The sequence below is a fragment of the Sturnira hondurensis genome, unplaced genomic scaffold, assembly GCF_014824575.4.
Source record: "Sturnira hondurensis isolate 20B ecotype Veracruz unplaced genomic scaffold, ASM1482457v3 Scaffold0002597, whole genome shotgun sequence".
NCBI lineage: Eukaryota > Metazoa > Chordata > Mammalia > Chiroptera > Phyllostomidae > Sturnira > Sturnira hondurensis.
Genome location: NW_028075228.1, coordinates 2,049,343 through 2,069,616, shown reverse-complemented (window position 1 = coordinate 2,069,616; position 20,274 = coordinate 2,049,343). Strand labels below are relative to the sequence as shown.

General features: G+C 47.1%; 1 protein-coding gene across 10 annotated transcripts in view; it reads left to right on the top strand.

The window, feature by feature from the left end:
• The window catches only part of BANP (BTG3 associated nuclear protein), a 144,869-nt gene that overhangs the window by 72,022 nt on the left and 52,573 nt on the right, over window positions 1-20,274 (top strand). For 7 of the 10 annotated variants that reach the window (XM_037040210.1, XM_037040208.1, XM_037040204.1 and 4 more), the window contains 4 exons: window positions 8,153-8,392; window positions 13,247-13,414; window positions 16,410-16,540; window positions 18,219-18,290. In XM_037040210.1, coding sequence (XP_036896105.1) covers window positions 8,153-8,392; window positions 13,247-13,414; window positions 16,410-16,540; window positions 18,219-18,290 — 611 coding nt within the window. The remainder of the gene's footprint in view (window positions 1-8,152; window positions 8,393-13,246; window positions 13,415-16,409; window positions 16,541-18,218; window positions 18,291-20,274) is intronic. The other 3 variants (XM_037040209.1, XM_037040213.1, XM_037040207.1) reach the window with 1 other exon arrangement.

Genomic DNA, 20,274 nt, shown 5'->3' with positions numbered 1-20,274 from the left:
GACTCTGAAATCTGTTACAGAAATCGAAGAACAGAACTGTCGTAATCGCTCCCATGATGTGAGCAATCCCCCACCCCAGATTCTGATTCTGGTTAGATAGTGGATGGTGAAGAAATGTAAGAGCAGAAGGGTTGTGTGAATAATTGAAACCACATCCCAGTAGCACCTACAGAAATGCAGAGGGTAGGCAGAGGGAGGCGGGGCAGGACCTGAAATGTAGGGTCAGAACACGTGCTGGGGCTGTACTTTAGGCTTTCCTTTAATTCCATTCAGGTGGTCGTTAGCTGTCGGGGTGCCAAGTTACAGAGAACGCAGCTCATGGGGGGCGCGGACTGCTTCAGGGGTGGCTGAAGAGTTTTTCACTGTAACAAGTACTTGAGCATTACTGGTAAAATCTCTGTAATAGAATTGTTGATCTAAAATGCCCCATTCAAAAAACAAAAGAAAACAAAAATAGCCCATACCAAAGTTCAAAACCAAGTTCAAAAAGCATTTTACAAGAAAATGATAGAATGTACCATTTCTAAATTGAAATCTCTGTAATTTGTAGTTTGGGGAATGCCAATTCTTACAGATTTCTAAAATTCTAAAATTTTGTTTCATGCAATTATAAAATCCTGATTTCATAGAAAGGATGACTTATTGGAAGGCCACCTGGTCTTCCCAGTTGTCCTCTCCGCATGTAGCTAGCTGTGCACGTGGTTCAGGACATGCCATGCCTTTCCGTTCTCTTTTAATCATCCCAGCCTCTTCCCCACCCCAAGCGTTGCACTGATACACGGTTGGGACCATCTTTTTGAAGCATCTGTCTATGACATCATGGCTGTTTAGCTAGCAGATGGCCAGAGTTGACATGTGAAAAATGCAGCTTTATTTTTACATAAATAAAAATAGCCCACTGGGACCCTGAAATACCCCCAACACATGATTGTTTATGGGACAGATAATTATAAGTAGTACAACAATAAAATGTTTCATGTATTACACATAGGATTCTTACTTTCTACCTTGGGTGGAAGAAATTATTTTTAGTTACAGTGAATCCATGTCCTGGCTCTTGAAACACTTTGAGCCATGATATATGTGCACAGTAATGCAGCCTGAAAAGTTTCCGGACACTGGCCTGAGGTATCCTGTTCACTGAATTCTGTGTGGATTTGTTTTCTATCACCATCCATATTTGGACCTGTTATTTTATGCATATGTTGCTTTTGAAACTCATAAACAGTTTGGGCAGTCTTTTACAAAAGCCGGATGAAAATTAGTTTTGGGTATAGATGAAGAATACAACTTGATACCAGCTCACGACCATGATGAATCTATTCTCTGAAGACTTGCTTAGAGATGCTGGAGGCCGACCTTGGGGAACTAGATTGACATGAGGTTCATTGTACTGTGGAACCGACACCATGTTTCGTGTCTTCAAACAATCCTGAAACATGTATGGAGTCATAAAGTATTGCCTTCTTTTGGTTTGGTTGTTATCCTTTGGGCAGAGACTGAAACAGGCCAGTAGTCACCTCACAGCTATAAAGAACTGAAGAGGCATATGGGAGCAGAGGCAGCATAGTCGGGATCTGCAGGTGTGTCCAAGCAGCATGTTTGTGGCAAGTGGGCACTAGACCCCTCACTCTTTCCCCATGAGAGCTGCTGACACCTGGGGGCACCATGACTCTTGAAACGTTTCGTGCGGCCAGCAGTCGGAACACCACGGGCAAAACCACATCATCTTTGGAAAGAGGTGAGGTGGTGGGTTAGGCTAGATTGGTGCGAGGTGACATTTAGACTACCTAGCCTTGCACTTTACGAGGTCATTCGCCCACAAGATGTGCGTAGTGCCGCTGTCCGCAGACATGGGTTTTGCCGTTTGCTTTGGAGGAGTGAGGATACATCACTTAAAGTCAGCTTAGTTGTCCAGTTGGCTTAGCAGAGAGCCCTTGAGTTGCAGTAATACACGTGAAGACCTGGTGCATAGTAGGTGCTAAGTAACGATTGTCTGGTTTCTTGCCGCACACGACACACTCTTATCCCTGGAAGAGAGATTTGTTTTCAAGTCTAGGTCTTGGGGAAAACAGAGTGGGAGCCAAGGCTGACTGGCATTGTTGGCAGGAATGTGTGTCACGATCTCAGGGGAAGGTATGTATGTGTGTATGTATGTCGACAGGTGGGGAAGGAAGCATAACAGTGGCTGGTTGTGTTTCTTGGTTTTGAACTTGACCACGGGAATGTGGTCGTCCTTTTCATCTCAGTGCTTTCTCCTGTTCATTTCATTTTCCTGGCACTAAAATGGAACCTCAAAACAAGTATGTGTATTTTTATGGTAAGAATATTCAAGTTACTGTTGAAGGGTTTTCAGGAGTGCCAGTTAATTTCATTGAAGATTTAAATGATTGGAATAGAAAGCAAGTTTATTTTTCTTATAATTCAACTGGTAGTTTTCTAATAAAGCTACTAGAATCTTTCTATTGTTTCACATGCCAAAACTGGACCAAGTAATTTTAGTAAAATAAATATACCCTTTCTGAATTGTCAAAAGGCAAATTTCTCAAATTTCTCAAATATTTATGTGGGCAGCTACTCTGTCTTGTTTTCCATTTAAAAGACATGATTCATTGTCACTGGGAAGAAGTGGGGGTCCGGACAGGACCCAGCTCCGAACTGGAAGTGAATTAGGGCTGAGAATTTCCAGGGCGCAGAGCTGAGTCAGCAGGTGCACCCAGCATGACTCGGGTGAGAAGTGTGCACCCAGTGGCCCCACTGAGCCTCTCCTCTTGCCAGAGAGCTTGGAGGTGCTACCTGTCTCCCTGGGGCCCCACGGGTGGTGACGGTGGATCCCTGTCCTCTGCTCCCTCTGAGCTGGGTCTCCTGTCCCTTCCCATGGCAGTGGTTTTCAGCTCTATGTTGTCAGAGTTGCCGGAGCCTGTGTTTCTCGACTGCCTAGTTCAGACTTTTTGCTTTAGAGATGACCATGCACCCATGATTCATAGGGCATTTAAGTGAAGTTAGGAATGAGTAGGTTATAAATAGGTTATAAAATGCCATATAAAATCTTGAGATGTTTGATTGACAAAAAGTTTCTAAATAATTTCCTGCATTACCAGAGAAATTTTATTTTCTGGACTGATAAGTTAATTTTTAGACTAATTTACTTTTTGCGGGGGAAGGAACAATATTCCCTGAAATAATAACTACTGTAGGAGTTTACAATGACATTGTTTATCCTCCAGAATACTCCAGTTACATTTCCAGAAGTCTGTGTACTTTCGTCCTACCAGCTTTTGTCTATAGGCAAGAAGTCAGCAGGGAGTGGGGTTGCCGTGGGACAGCGAAGCTGACCTCTTATCATGGGCCCAGCGTGGAAATGGCCCTGGAGGGCCCACCGAGCTCACCCAAGCCTCTCTCTCCAGTTCATGTTTCTCGTGCTCCCTGTTGGACAGTCGCCTCCTCAGCTAAGAGGGCAGTGCTGTTCTTTTCGCTTTGGTACTACCTTTTATAACACTGTTAGCAGAAACTGGTCTGTGGGCCCTCAGGTATTTCTGATTAATCAGTCTTACTGATGATCAGTTTTCGCTTTCATTTATAAATTGTTTTTGTTAATTTAATGTCATGTTTTGCCTTCAAAAGAATTCAGTTGCATAGATAAAGTCATTTTTTTTCATTCTTCCTCTTGAAGCAGTTTGAAAATATCTGCCTTCACACACACATGTGCTTCCTGTGTCCGTATAAATGGGCAGTCACAGTGCTGGCCTGCGGGCATATTTTCTTCATTGTTCCTGGAACCGTGTGGCTCTTCGGTGGGTGACATTTGCAGGAAGGATGGCTCTTTCTCCTGCATGTCACTGCTTTAGCACAAGGGCAAAGTGCAGGGTTTAGACAAGGTGCAGTGCTTCTAGCACAGGTGTGCGCATCAGAGGCCCCTGCTCCCCAGCAAGCCTGTGATTTGAGAGGCTGGGCAGGGCCTCCCCGCCGTGGTACCAGTGGGAGGCCTCATGGTGCAGGGGCACAGCTTTGGTGGAAGAAGAGGATGGGGTGAGGAGGGCGGCCCAAAAGGAAGCTAATTCTCAGGGCTGGAGTAAGAAGTGAGGTTCACAGAGAGGTTACAGAGACCTTGAGTAGTCATCTCTTCTTGGCTGAAGGGCTCCCCTGCCTGCATTCCTTCCACTCACACAGTCTCAGTATCACTTGGACAAAGATGTTGACTTACTGTTTGGAAGACAACACTTAGCTCTTGCCTGGTGTTTACATTGCTTTGAGTATGTTCTGTAAACATGGAGGACTTGCTAAGCAGAGTTCACTTTGCTTGTTATTCCTGAGAAAGGCCACTTCAGTCTTTGGCAGTGTTGGTAGTTAAGCTGAGAGCCCCAGCTCACCATCTGAGCCCTGGTCCATGTGTAGTGTCAGTGGCAGTCAGGGAGGCATGGTAGCACTGTCCAGGACCCCTAGGGGTTCAGGATGCTGCTGCCTTTCCCTGTAGGCTCACATGGGGTCCTCTTGTTTAAATATTTAAGTCCAAACATGCATGGTATCCCTTAGCATCAGTACCTGAGTGTGGGAAGGTTTGCATGCCATAGATTCTGTCCTGTGATTTAATGCCCATATGCCCTGGGTCCTTTCTGGACTGCTAAGTAGCCCCAGAAGTGGCCAGTTGTGCTCTCTGTTGCCCCATCTACCTACCATCTGTTTGTTGTCAGCACAGATTGTGCTACTCCCTGTTCAGTTCTCTCTACTCGCCCCTTTGCCCAGTTCCTCTTGCTCTGGCCACACTGGCTCCATTTCATTCCCAGAGCGCATAGCCCTTCCCAGCCCAGGCCAGTGTAAAATGCTTCCTCCTCTGGAACCTGTTTGTGGGTGGCGCTTGTAGTCCTCCTGTTACTGAGGCTGGTTCTGGTCTCCGTCTGAGTGGTCAGCTCTGCATCTCTGTGGGTGGGGCCTCTTGCCTTGCAGCTGCCACCTTTCTGTTCATTGTACCCCCTCCCCTCCGCTCATCAGCTCAGTATGGGCAGCTCCACTTGCTGACTCAGGGTATAAATGTCCATGAGATATATCCATGAAGTTCAGTGTGTTCACTTAAACTTGACCCAGAGCAGTGTAGAGGTGATTCTGAACCAGGTGTAGGGAAGCCTGGCCCATCGTCATTTTAGCTGGCGAGGCAGCCAACCACCAAGAGGATCTCAGGAATCCCGCGTTCTAGCAAGCTCCTCACCAAGCAGAGCCTCCACTCCTCAAAGCCCTCTGTCAGGAGGGACTAAATGTCATCAAGGGGTTCAGCCTCCCAGGCCTGACTGAATTGGAGTGGTGTGCTGTGTTTTGGTGAGTTTGGCTCAAGGGGGCAGAGTTTGTTTCTGGAAGCCTTTAACCGGTGGGGAGAAGAATAGACACAGATTTCAGCCCCTCCTTCCAGCCCCTCCCCCTCCCGTCCTCAGAGTCCTTCTGCTGTTCCTTTGGGTCACTGTGTCAGAGGCGCATCTTTGTGTCCCATCTCAAGGGCTCTGGCATGAATATTCAGTTCCCACTGAGTCCTTTGACTGTGTATAACCAAGTTCTGAACTAAAATACAGTTTGCTGGTTCCAGGGGACTGTCCTGTTTCCTTTTCTCTGGAGCAGCCCTCCTCCCTTCCTCCCTTCTCTCCTCTCTTCCCCCCTCTCTTCCTCTTCTCCCCCGCCCCCTCCTGCTCCTTCCCTATACCCTTTCTCTCCCCAGCCCCACTTTCTCTACTTGCTTTGTGTCTTGATTGCTGCAAATGGAGGGTAGATCTTCTGTTTGGTGTAATTAGACTCAGTGGCAGGTATAGAGTTGCCCAGTAAAGTATTTGTAGATAAATTAATAAGTGCCCAAGACATTAGAGCCCTTCTGTCATCCCAGCTGTGACCTCATGATAGCCCCTCTGAAAGTCTGATCTCATCATATTTAGATCATGTGTTTATTTTGTTTTCCCGTAGAAAGGCTAAATGTAACAGTAGCCGACTGACCTTCAGAAAAGAGCGTATATCTGAGCATATGCTCATGGCACCACCTCTTCACCCCCAACCCTCAGAGTTTCTGAGAAATGAGGTTGCTTACTCATCTCTTACTCTGGGTTCCAAACCTCAGACCTGTGATTTGTTTGCTGCCCTTAGCCAAAGCCAGGAGCCTAGCCTCAGCCACCCGCAGCAATCCTTCACCCGTCGGTGCACCCCGTGGGCCGTGGGGACACCTTGCCTGGGCACCTAGCCTTGCCTGCTATCCCTAGAAATCTCATGATTCAGCAGTGGGGATGGGGCGGGGGGCGCCTGTGAAGGCGGCAGTATGTAGGAGTTACAGACAGCTAGCCACTTGGTCTTTTGCTCTGCTCCAGGCTTTTCGCAAAGCAAGGCAGGCTGGCCACCCTTTCTGGGGACCTCTTCTGTGCATTGAGGCTGGAATGTAAATCTCAGAGCGTTTCGGAATGAAGTTCACGAGAAATTTTGAACTAGTGATAATTGTGGCTGTGACATGACTTGACAGCCCACAGGTTTAGTAGATACTTGGCAGAAAGCTGGCGTCTGAGATCCCAGCCAGCCAGAAGGAGGTTCTAACTCTGCCTGTTAATGTTCCTCCCCTCCCACAGTGACATACTTGCATAGTGACTGTCTTTTGCACCTTAACTTGCTTTGCTGTTAGAGTCAGAATAGATTGCTTGAAAGCTGCTGAGTGTCCAGGGAGAATCGATAGTTCTTTTGGGTTGTGATCATAAGTGAAGTGCTTTTCCTCTTGGGTGGGAGGGAGAGCTCGCCACCTCACTGCCCTCCCTCTTCTCCCTCCACGTCAGCATTATGCCTGACCCGTGATTATCACTGTGGCTTTGCTGAAGGTGCAGGAAATGGGGTCCTTCCCACTCATGAATGTTGAGCTCTGGGTGTTTGCATTTTAGATGGCCACTGAGATAGCCAAAGGCTGGGGCGTGCGGGCGCAAGGCTTGGGTGTGTTTAGTCTGTTATTAGGACCTGTTGAGATCTTAAAGTCATAAATGGTGTGTCTCCACAGGGTTAAAGAAGGAACGAGTAGCAGGAAAGGATATTTGGTCTTGAGGAGAGGAGAGGGGTCACAGTGCTCTGAGCAGGAGGTCGGAAGATGCTTCTTACCTATATATTTCCAGATTCACTGCTGGGAGGTCACGGTGGGCGGGGGGGAAGGTTACACAGTAGGACAGGGGGAGGACTCCAAGTGAGGAGAGGAGAGTGTGGGAAGCATAGTGTCCCCAGGCCCTTTACTCATGCTGAGCTGGCTGCCGCCCAGCTCCTCAAGTCAGTGCAAGAGCTTACTCATCTCTTGTCAGTAGTTTATCTCGTTTAGGATGTGGCCAGCGTCCAGGTGGCCTCTTCTCAGAGCACTCCCTAGTGGGGATTTGAGTCAGAAAGTCCTCTAGACACAAGATTGTGTCTTGACTCTCATCCCAGAGATGGGACACTCCATGTGGCTGTCCCATGCTGGGGGCCCAGATTCACAGTCTGAACCCGAGTGGCTTCTCTCGCTCGTCCCCTTCTGGGCGCTCTGACACACTCTAATGTGCTGCCCTCTGGATGCAGGGCGAAGCTGAAAACAAACACAATTCTTTTTTTAAAGTTCTTTACCCTGCTGGTGTTATAAAGAGAATCCGGGGTTTGTCTGACGTCACCTCTTCCAAACGCATGGGCCCATGTGTGGGGTCCAGGCAGCATCGTCATCTGGTACTCTGGGGCCTCCCCAGCTACCTGTTCTCATCACTGTGAGAGCGCTGGCTGGGCAGGCCGTCACGTAGGTGGCAGGCATGCTGGCTACACACAGCACTCTGCCTTCTGTTTGCCTTTACGTGAGTTAATCAGGTGGGCCTGGCTTCGTGGAAGCCAGTCTCCAGGGCAGAACAGCATTTACACGTTACAGCGTGTTACATTAATCTTCCTGAGATGCATCAACAGAAACCCAGGCCGGTTCTTTGGGAACAATGTCCTTGTTTCTATTCTTGGTCAGATGTTAGGATCCCACACCACTGTTTCGTAGCTGCAGGAATTGCCCCAGTCCTCCTGGCCAACATTTGGGAAGTTGGGGGAGTGATTTGCTGACCAGCCCCCACAGGTCTTTCCTGTGTATATTTGAGCCGAGCTCTGGGCCCTTTGGAGTGTGTGAGCTTGTCTGAGACCTCCTTCTCTCTTTCAGAGGACTACCCCAATGGCACGTGGCTGGGAGACGAGAACAACCCCGAGATGCGGGTGCGCTGCGCCATTATCCCCTCCGACATGTTGCACATCAGCACCAACTGCCGCACAGCCGAGAAGATGGCACTGACGCTGCTGGACTACCTCTTCCACCGAGAGGTGCAGGCTGTTTCCAACCTCTCGGGCCAGGGGAAGCACGGCAAGAAGCAACTCGACCCCCTCACCATCTATGGCATCCGGTGTAAGTGTGGGCTTCCTATCCTCTGTTCACCCTGCTAAGGAAGGACCTGGCTGCAGGGTGGGCCCTGCGAGGCAGGATTTTGGGAACGAGCCAGGACCTCCACTATTGTGTTGGGGGGACACCGGTGTCAGGACTTGTCCCAGAGCAAGGAGAGGGGATTCTGGAGAGAGCGTTTCCTTTAGTGAATGTTGCCTGTACCCAGCTCAGAGGAAACACACTGGGAGTGTGGGCCTTTCAGACTCTGAAAATTATTTCGAGGAGCTTCTGACAAACTGCATGTGAAACCCACTGACTTCAGTCCCTCGGGTGGGGATGAAGCAGTTCTCAGATGAGCAGAGAGTTGCAGGAGTCGCCACTTTTCTTAAGGGACATGCAGTTGATGTGTATGTTAGGCTGCGGCGTAGGATCAGTGTTGTAACCACTCAGCCCTGAAAGCAGCCACAGACCAAATGTAAACAAATAGGCATGTAAACATGACTTTCCGAAACAGGCAGGGGTATGTGGACAGTCTGCCAGCCCATGCTTTACAGCACGATGCCTAGTACAAAGGGCACCACTCAGATCTGTGGGCCTGGCACAAATGTGCGTGCACCACATGGGTTTCCATGGTGACAGGATACTGTGTGACAGTGTAACTCACAGTGCGAGGTAGGTACTCTGGGGGTGCAAAGATAAACAAGAAGCAGTTCTCAACTGTATGGTGCGCAGTCAGATACGTGTGAATGGCTGCAGCCCCGAGTGTGTCACAGGGAGGTGGACCACACCACAGTGGTTGGAGGCAAAGGGCCCAACAGAGTGGTGTTTGTGCAGATGCTCTGAGAGTGGCCTGGGTCAGGCTCTGGGTTGTGCAGGTGTGATGCCCTTTTGGTAGTGGGCTACTGTTCCCATAGGGCTACCAGCATGGGGTATCTCTGATTTGGAGAGGTGCCTTGGAACAACACATTGGTTATTAGGCAGAAGCATGGAGAACATTCCGTGGTGGTAGCAGGGAAGCTGGGCAGGGGCACTCAGAGCAGAAGCATGTGGGGATGGGGACGAGGGAGCATGCTGTGCCCAGGGAGTCCGAGTGGCACGGTGCTGCGTGGTCTGAGCAAGCTCATCCTGCTGCCCAGCACATGGGGCACTTGGCTGCCTCCTGAGCTCTCCCTCGTTTGGGGGCCATCACAAACTGGTTAGAGCCAGCACTAACCTTTAGGTGGACTTTTGAAAGGTTGAAAGTATTCGTTGACCTTTTTTCCTTTTGGCTCAGTTTACTTTGCATTGTTGATTGTTACTCAAAAACTGGAACAAATAAATAGATGCATGGAAACTACTGAGCAGTGAGCTTAAATAGTGACAGATGTGGGCGTTGGATGCCTTGTCACGCCCTCCTCAGTCTGCTGTTTCTGCAGACTCTGGGTGACACGAACATTTTCAGTAATCCTCAAAAGGTCTTCTCCCCGTGTCTCTGTTTTCACATGGCCGACCTCGCTGGGTCTCCATTGTCATCTCCCCTTGAACTTGAGATTACATTAGCAGTGATAGTGTTTTTCATTCCTTTGCAACTGGTAAGCCCCATGCCACCCACCAAGGATTCGAGGATGCTCTGTTCATTTTATTTCCTCTGTCCCTTTTCCCACAGGGTGCCTCAGCTCCTCTGTGAGCCTCATTATTTGAGAGCTGGGAGTCTGGTTTTGTGATTGAACTACCAGTGTCGGCCGTGGGTGTTACGGAAAGGGAGAAGGTAGTTCATCTTTAGGAGGTGGCCAGACAGCTTGCTAGGAAGGCAGACAGGCTGGCTCACAGGGGCCATCTTTCTGTTGCTGGCCCAGGGGCTTGCCCACTGAATGGCTATCCCACAGAGATGCTGAGGGGGCTCAGTGGCTCACCCTTCAGATGGCATGGTTCTGCAGCTCCCCAGGGACCCCGTGCCCTGGGGCAGTGAACCAGTATTGGCCTTAGAGTTGCGCCGTCTCTTACGCAGGGCAACCAGGATGCCAGCCCAGCTGAGGGGAGTCATGGGAGCAGAGCCTGTGGTGTGAGGTTGATGTCGTTGTCTTCCGGTCTCCTGAGCTCCCCCAGTGGGTCTCTGGGTGCTGTTGAGGGCCGAGTGAGGCACTTCCTGGGGTTTAGGCTGTGACCATTTCTTTTCCACTTGGGTGGATGCCGGGAGACCTGTATTTTAGAGCCGGGCCTCACTCCTAACTGATAATTTGACGTGTAACTGAAGCGAGGGCAGTGACATTCGTATTTCATGAGTTTTTCTTACGAGCATCAAATAATTTAAGAGGTAAAATGCTTCGCAAGTATAAAATACCAGTTAAATTCAGCTAAAGACCACTTTAGGAAAAGTCAAAACGGCGGCGTCTGCCCAGCAGCAGGTGTGGTTGGGAGACTACACCCTCTGCTCTTTGAGCTCCTTCCTGGAGCTGCCCCGCCAATGCCACAGGGCTGCGCAGGGCAGAGCTGGCCCCAGTGTGCCCCCCTGGGAGCCTCCCCCCATCCCGTCTTCCCCTCAGGGCTCTCAGCAGGGAGCATTTGTGTTGCCGATTCATTAGTTTTCCTTGGCAGCCATCAGGGTGGCATTTGCCATCCAGTTGAGTGGCTTTTGGAAGGAATTATCTAATAGGATGTCTTAGGAGAATTTAGAAATGGATAATGTATAACTACATGAATGTATATTTTTTCTCCAAAGGGTGTAAGCTAGGTTTTGAACTGACAAGTTTTTACAAAGTTTTTACAAAGTTGAATTTATGTGTTAACATTGTGTACACCAGTATATCCGTTTCTGTTACTAACAGGTTTTTAAAATTGGGTATAATTTCATTAATCCCCTGAGGCATTCAGAACATTTTTTCCTTGAGTGTGAAGGTATGAGGAGAACAGGAAAATGGTTTGTAGAATGTTTCTCTTTACGGAAGCATGCACTTAATAAGATGTTTTGGTTGCTGTTTCTTTTCTTGTGTTGGAGACCACAGTTGTAGTTGGGCTCCTCTGCAGCTACAGGCAGAAGTTGGGTTCTGCTGTGACGACATAGCTGCGGTTCTGATAGTTGTATCCATCTGTAATTACAGTCAGGAGCTGAGTTCTCCTGCAACTGCACAACTGCATTTCACACTCAGCTTCTTCTGCAATTATAGCAAGTCGTTGCGTTTTCTTGTCACTGAAGTTGGTCACTAGCCGAGGACTTTGAGAGGCCACCCCTGCACCTACAGCCATACCTAGCATGTAGCAGTCACTTAGTGGGTATTGAGTGATGATTCTATGATTATTTTAGAGATGACCTGGAAAGCAAAGAGTTGCCACTTCATTTATATATTTTCTTTTATGCACCAGGATTACAAAGTGGTGCTAAAACTATCTTAGGTTTTTGTTCTTTCTGATCCTATAAAACCCCTCCTTAACCCAATTTCTTTTTTATTTTATTTAGATTACAGGAATTTTGGTTTTCATTATATGTAGAGTCAAAGATGTCCTAAGCATAAGCAAGAAATGTCTTTGCAAGACAAAGGAACCTTTGATACTTAATATAGTACTGAGGAGGACAAACGGTTCCTTTGTTTTGATTCATTGTAGTATTTTGGTCTTCATAGAAACTGGTTTTAGGAGTTGGGCATCAAGTTAATTCTCAGTAGATGGTCCAAACTTAAAGCTCTTAGTAGTCAAAACAGAACATTTTTCAGCTTAATCTTTTTATTATTCAGTTTTTGAATTTCATCCATTTGTTTTTCCATTAATCAGTGAAGTTTCACGGGCCAGCTAGAGAGGCGGTCACTCTGCTGAAGCATTTCTTGTGGTCCCCACGTTGATGACCATTACTTTCTGTTGATTCAGTGTGAAGAGGTGAAGTGACTGGTGCGAGCTGGGCAGGGCTGGCGGTGAGGGTCTCCATTTGTCACTCATTCTTCAGTGGCCTCCCATATCACCAGGTCCCTTGTTATTGATACGGGGGTCTCTGGATGCCATTCAGTCACATCTTGAGGGCTGTCTGTAACATAAAATGTTAGCACATGTGGATACCAGGAACACACTCTGTTGAGTGCCGGGTGAACTCCTGGAGGACTGCAAGACTCCGTGTGCCCTCTCTGGCCAGCAGTTCAGTAGAGGTAATGCCTATGTATTTGAGGAGTAAAAAGCCACCTCTACTCTTAGAGAGTGTCTACCCTGATCGGGGAGGCAGATGGAGACACCTGGGGAGTTACATAAGCCAGGCTCAGATTTAGGTAGTAGTGTAAGAATGTCTTGTAGTTTCCAGTTAATCAACAAATGTTGAAGCATCTCCTATGGGCCTGGATATTCTGGGTTCTTGGCATACATGAGTGAACAAAATAAAGATCCTTCTGTCTGCAAGGGAAACAGTAAACACAATACATATATAAATCCTTTAAAATGTTAGAGACACAGGACAGGTGTGGAGGTGGAAGGGACCTTAGGGTCAAATGGGCTGCTTAAGGGTGGGATTGTGGAGGTCCTATTTGAGCCAAGACTTGAAAGAAGGGGGGCGGGGGGGAAGACAGCCAGAAAGACAGGGATGAGCAGTAGGAATTTTGAGCTGAAGTCTGGAGAAGTATTTTTGATAAAATTGTCAGGCACCTTGATTTTCATTTTCAACATCCAGGGAGTTAGAATAGAGAGAAGAGTTAGGCTGTGGAGCATCTGGAAAGCTCATGTAAGCCCTCAGCACCTGGCTTTGTTGCCTTATTTCTCTCTGGTGTGGGTGGTGCCAGAATTATTTAAAAGTTAACATAACTGGCATGCCTGAGAGGGAGGCTCTCAGCCCCAATCACATTTTTGTGTTCAAGTTGTTCCCAAACAGCCAGGACCCAAAGGGAGGCCTTCATCTCATGGTGTTTTATTTGGGATGTGTTCTTCCAGGTCACCTCTTCTATAAATTCGGAATCACAGAATCTGACTGGTACCGAATCAAACAGAGCATCGACTCCAAATGCCGGACAGCCTGGCGGCGGAAACAGCGAGGCCAGAGCCTGGCTGTCAAGAGCTTCTCCCGGAGAACACCGTCCTCATCTTCGTACAGCACGTCAGGTACACTGCAGGGGCAGCCCGGAGCGGTTCGAGCTGCGGGACTTGGGGGAGAGTCCTGAATGAGGCTCCTAGCCTGCAAAACCTACAGCTGCCACTCGGAACCCAGTGACTTGAGCCTTAACTCTGTGCACACACGTGCAGTTTAAGTTACTTAGCAAATGCTGCTTATGTGACAGATGGGGAGCCGCAGCCAGATCCGCTTAAGGCTCCTTCCTGGAGGCAGTAGAAGAGGGCACGTAGACCAGGGCCACCAGACACCGAAGTCGCCTGGTGGGGAGGCAGAAGCATGGGCTCAGTGAGGGCCACATTGCGGACTGTACGAGCAGTTCCTGTACTTCTTCTCTCTGTTCAGTTATTACCATGTTGCTCTGTGCCAGGTGTTTGGAGTAGGAGTGAGCACAGCCACAGTTGGGTAAGGGTAAGGGTAGCATTCAACGTGCAGCTTTTAAAAAACCACATGAGAGAGATGAGCATAATTATATTCCTTTGGCCTTGAGGTATTTCTCTGGCTGGAGAGGATGGAGAATGAGTTTCTGAGCTATTGCATTTAGTCTCATGCTTCTACTAATAAACCCTTGTAGGTGCCTCCTTTCTGCTCCGTTTGTGTGAGGCCAGAGGCATCCTGGTCTGAAGGCTGCCTCCTCGTGAGCACTGGAATCAAATTAGTTTTGAGAGAAACACAGAACATATTTCTTTTTTAATTAAACTTTTTAAAAAGAGCACATTGCTTTGTATGTTTCTGTTGATTTAGTTGTTCTCTATTTTAATATACTGCATACTTGGCTAAAATTAGGTAAAACAAAATAGGTGGCTAGTTAAAGGGCCTTCTCGAATTTTTATCATTGTTCTTTCCTCATACTCTGAGCCTAACAACGCAAATCTGGTACTTCAGGTTACTCTGGTGACGGAAGTAGTTCAGTAATGTGTAATTAAATCAGGGTTTGTTATTGGTAGTGTTTTCAGCTGGGGTGTCTTGATTACTTTTGAATTATCAGCTGACATAAAAAGAACTTCCAAATAAATGCTTATAAGTGAGATTCTGAGCCAAGGTTAGTACTTCCAGTTTGAACACAGACCATAAAATCACTATTTTCGAGGAACTTTTAAAAAATCAATTTATTAAAACATTTGTGTTTTATCTAGCAACACTATAAATTTGTATATGAGTTTAAGATGGCTACATTTTATCATCTGAAATACAATTCAGCTGTTTTTTTCCCCCACAGTCTCACTGGTGAGTTGAAGACCTTAGGTAGGCGTCTATTTAGTGCCCATTATTTTAGAGTTGCAAAGAACCTGCTCTTAACAGTCCTCTGACTGCAAATCTGTGTGTGCAGCTGGTTTTCCTCTGGGAGCAGAGAGGAGCCGGGCTGGAAAGGGCAGGAGGCCCGTTGGATGGCCTGTCTTTTCTGTTTCAGTCTCTTCCAGTGGGCACTGTGGCCCAGGGCCTCCTCAGCGCTGCCCCCTGGCCTCATGTCAGCATGAACACGCTTGTCTCTTGTCACGTCCCATGGATCTTAGTCTGTTCTTTTTTTTTTTAAGATTTCATTTATTTATCTTTAGAGGGCAAGGGAAGGAGAGAGGGAGAGAAATATCAATGTATGGTTGCCTCTGCCGGGGACACACAATACATTGTGTGTCCCCTGTCAGGAACTGGCCTGCAACCCAAGCATGTGCCCTGACTGGGAATCGAACCGCGATCCTCTGGTTCGCAGGCCTGTGCTCAATCCACTGAGCTACACCAGCCAGGGCTGGATCTTAGTCTGTTCTTGATCCAGAACAAATCACCAGTGAATTTTTGTATTGGACTTTGATATCGGTATGAGTTGCAAAACATGAGTTTAAATTGGTCTTCATGTTGTATAATTAAATGGAGCTATTGATTAAATGGTAAATTCAATAATTTGAATCTTAGGTTTGGGAGGCATCATACACAAATCATATCTTCTGCAGTGTTTTTAGAACCCTGGAGACTATCATTCTTTTTAGTTACATTTTTGAAAACCAGCAAAATCACTCGACTTTTATTAACATTGGAGCAGGAATTATTTGGGAATCTATGTAGTTATATAGTTCTTATTAACTGGCAGAGGGGATTTTACATGTTTTGGTCACTAACCTCTTAAAGAAGTTTGAAAAAGTGGGTATTTATCCTTGGGTATTTTTAAGTTGACATTTTATAATATTGACACCTAAAATTTTTAATTATGCTTTGAAATAATTTTAAAAGAATTCATTTCTGGCATGTTGCTATATAACTTTTTAAAAATATATATGCAGTGGCATCTATATACCATCATCAATTTGATGCCCATTGTTAAATTACTAGAAAAAAGACATGAAAGGTTTTTCTTCAGTAATCAGACATTTTATATATTTTCTTTTATTCATATTAGTTATCTCACAGAATTTCCTCCTAATGTAATGTATTTATGTTTAAGAGTTTTTACTGATCCATCATAATTTTCTGCAACAAAAACATGTAAAAATTAAAAATGATTTCTGAGTGTTCTAAGTGTTTGAGGATATTTCTCTGATTGAGATATTACAATTAAAATTAATACATATCATCAATACAAACATCTCATAAGTGAGTGGAGCTTTTTTCTGTAGTTACTTTAATTAACCAAGGACAAATATTACTTACTGCTGGTTTAAAACAGAGTTTAATATCCACTTTTTCATATGTTCTCATTTTGCCAATATATGCTGAGGAACTTCATCTAAGTAAGTAGGTGAGAATAGTCTGTCGGTGGATAGTCAGTTCTTTGGTTTCCTTCTATCTGCAGGTCAGATATCTAACGCCCATTACTAATGAACTCTACAAAACGCTGCACCCTCCATTGGGACATGTTGGCTGGGGTTTCAGGATGAAGAGCTTCGTTTCCTCTTCTCTGGGAGTTTGGGGTAGGGGATCAGAGAAGAGAAGGCGGCCTGGGTGGGTGCGTGTGTGGTTCGTCTGCCGCGCTGTTGCTGAGTCCGTCTTTCCCCGCAGAGAACATGATGAGCACAACGCCTCCCGCCACGGAGATACCACAGCCCCAGCCGCAGGCCCTCCACTACGCCCTGGCCAATGCTCAGCAGGTCCAGATCCACCAGATTGGAGAGGACGGGCAGGTCCAAGTAGTATGTACCCTTCTACTAGTCTGTGTCCGTGAGTGGGTTGGACGGGAGGGTGTGACAGGGGGCAGGAAGGGCCAAGACCAGTCCTCCCTGTGTCTCTGGGTCACATGATAGCTTGGGCTGAGGGGGAAGTGCCATGTTAAAGTAGAAGTAGTTAGGGTACAAGCCCTTAGCATTTCATAATGAGGGTGACTACTGGGTGACTGTGTCATTGCCATGGCCCCTTCGTGGCCCTCCTTCTGTGCTGTACCCACTGGTCATCAGCAGCTCTAAGTGTCTGTGCATCTGCCTGTCCTCCTGGGAGGTATCAGAGATGTATCATATTTTTTCATTTCGGAAACAGGGCACCCTTTAACTGGGGGGAGAAGAAGTAATTTCCTTTTGGGGTCAGTTGACAAAGTTGGTGGCCTTAGTTGTTGTGTGGTGCTTCCTTTGGGTTGTGGGGTGCACACTGAGCTTGTGTGGGCAGTTAGCTCGGGGGTGAGCCCACATGGCCTTGTTGCCCCGTCTCTGGCTGTGCCAGCCCAGGTGGAAATTTCTCCAGAACCTTCATGGGTCCTGCAGCTGAGGTGTTGGGGGCAGGAACTTTGCTAGGGAACGGGATGTTTTCAGTGTGCCCTTGGGATCCTGTTGATGTTTGAGTCACACCAGCCTCTTTGTCATACACCTGCACCCTGGTCTCATCTCGGGGTGGCTTCAGTTTGATGTTGCATTCAGCGCACTGCTTAAAAAGGGTGGGCTTCGAGAAAGTGCTGATGAGGACTTTTAAATGGGCTTTTTCTTTTTCCAGAGGACATGAAGTATAGATAGTGAATCCTTTGTTTAAGTGATAGTCACAAAGACAGTTAATCTTAGTAAGAAAATTTTGTGAAAAAATTCCAGAATTAGATAACTTGGATACAGGGTGCACATAGAGCTAGTAAAATGAAATCAATAGAAATTTCTGTAGTAGTTAACTTTAAAATCCATTTTCATCAAGATAGAATTTTAAATAAGATCATGGGTATTCATAACACTGAGCAATGTTAAGATTTATGGGAATTACTTATCTGCCTGTATCTACAAACAAATGCATTATATAGTTGGATGCTTTGATTTTTTTGGAATCACATTTACTAGTGTTTATACCAGCTGTTTAAATGGTCATATGTTTCTGTCATTTAAAGAATATCGCCTGGCCTGTTTTTAGTGTAGATGCACGTGTGCAGCGCCCCTCCTGCGGTCCCGCGCCGCTGGGCGGCCCTCTGAGACTCCCAGATCGCTGGGGGACCCTGCTGGCCAGTTCCATGGGGGTTCTGGTCCCTCTGAGTTAATAGTGTGTTTTTTTAAAGTTATTCTAATTTTCAGGAAAATTCTGTTTCCCTTCTTTTCTGTTTGTCCTTCACATTCTGAAATTTGCTTGTTCAAGCAAATTTAAAGACTTAACAGAATTTCCTTAGGTCCCATTGCTCCTTTAAGAATTACTACAAAATGTTCTATATGCATTATATACTAAGAGTTTAATTTCAAAAGACTATTTAGTAGCTAATATGATGTACATATTGTATTGCATTGTTCAAGATTTTAGTCTTTTTTTTGAATTGGGGGTAGATGATCAAGAACAAAACTTTCAGAAAGCGTTTCTTATTTCCTCTAGTTCTGATTTTCTTCTGATGCTTCTTGTTGTCTTCTCTCGCTGTGGATCCCACAGGGTCACCTCCACATCACCCAGGTGCCTCAAGGGGAGCAGGTGCAGATCACGCAGGACAGCGAGGTGAGTTTTAGCCCCCAGTGCCCACTCCATGCCTGTGGGCTTTCTGCATTCCGATCTTTGTTAAATGAGGTAGACAACTGGGAGTTCCCAGACAGCAACATGGAGCCCAGCATTGACCACCTGACTCTAATTGCCTTGTGCATCCCCTTCTTTGTAAACACTCGCTATGTTTTTGCTCCTGGCTAGAGCTCCCCTCTGAAGACCCATGTTCTCTCTGCCCACTCTCCCTGTCTTTCCATCTGAGATGCAGACTTAGCTTCCAGCATGGCTCTGACCCTGCTTTCCTGCCTGGAGAGCTCCCCAGCATGCCGGAGCGAGAAGGGGAAGTGGGGCCCTGCTCCTGTGATTGTGGCCTCACGGGTGCTCCTCAGTTCCACAGGCCTAGGCTCAGGCTCTGTAGGACAAATGCCCATCTGGGTTGGTTGGGAATTTCTGGGTTTTTTTCCCCCTTAATATTTTTAGAGGTAAAGGGAGAGAGAAGAGAGGGAGAGAAACATCAGTGTGGGGTTGCCTCTTGTGCACCTCCTACTGGGAACCTGGCCCACAACCCTGGCAGGTGCCCTAGACTGGGATTCAAACCGGCGACCCTTTGATTCACAGGGCAGCACTCAATCCACTGAGCCACACCAGCCAGGACTGGTTGGGAATTTCTTAAGACAGCGCATGTATGTCCTGGGAGTTTTCAGTGTATCTTTTCGTGGTCTCCCCACCCCTCACACTTCTAAGATTGCCTCACCTGCCTTAAATTCATGAGACCCAGGCTTCCTATCACTGGTGTCTATGTTTTGGTGTTTTACTTTTCATTAATTCTAATCCGTGATTAAGGACAGACTTCAGGGAGTCTTTTCCAGCTGCACAATGTTGTTATATGTGTGTGTCAGCTGCTGTAGGGCGTTGGTACATGAAGGTCAGTTTGAACATCTGGGTTTTTGGAAGGTGAGGCTAGCCAGTCACGGTGCTGATATTCTGCTGATATTCTCTGAGCTCCTCGGGGGGATCTTGTCTTCCTAGCCTTCTTGTACAGGGCATGGGTGGTTGGTAACTGTCCGTTGTGGGGACACTGTTGACTGTTTCCTACAGCACTGCACAGTGTCAGCAGACTCAGTGCACTTGCCTTGTGACTTTGTCCCATGGCTGCCGAGTGGTGCTCATGCTCTGTGCTGACCGAGCGTGGTGTGGAACGGCATGCCCTTCGCATGTGGGCTAGGAGCTGAAGAACATACTTGTTTCTAGGCCATGAAAGTAGTATCAGCTGTGTACCTGACCTGCACTATGGTGTGTTGTTACAAGGTGTCAGGTTTCCTCACATACCAACTGTGAAAGCAGGTGCAGGACCAGCAGCGACTATGGAAAGTCCTGACTTGTCAGAGCCTTTCAGGAGAAGCTCTTGAGAAAAGCGTTGGACTAGTTTCAGAGCTGCTTTTTGGACATTTCTCTGTATTCTAGCAGTCAACTACGGTGATTTTTTAAGGCAGATATGACATTAGTTCCCTTTTGACTTTCCAGTTCCCAGAACCTTAGGGGGCTGAGGTGGAGGTGGTGGTATTTGCTTACTGACACGTGGATGGGGCACTTGCCGAGCTCCCGTTCTGTGCAGGGTGCTGTGCTGGCCATGGCTGCTGTGTGTAGTGCGAGTTGGAGGCTCCCAGCACTGTACGGAGATGATTGTGCTGGGAGGGCCCGTCCAGAGACTGGGGCGCTCTTGGGAGAGTGGTTCTGGGATGTTTTACAAGGGAAGTTTTTTCCTTTGGACCTGAAGGTCTGTCAGGGGGCACAGCATGCAAAGGGGAAGAGATGAGCAGAGGTCCCGAGGGGAGAATGGGAAAGCCTGGCTGAGTGGATTCCTGTGAGAGGAACAGTAAATACTAGTCAGAGGAGGGGATTGATGAATTTATATGAATAATTATTTCACTAATCATCGTATCTCCAAATGAGTGAATGGGAGAGAGCATGCTGGTGTGGCCAAAGCATCAGGCAGGGGAAG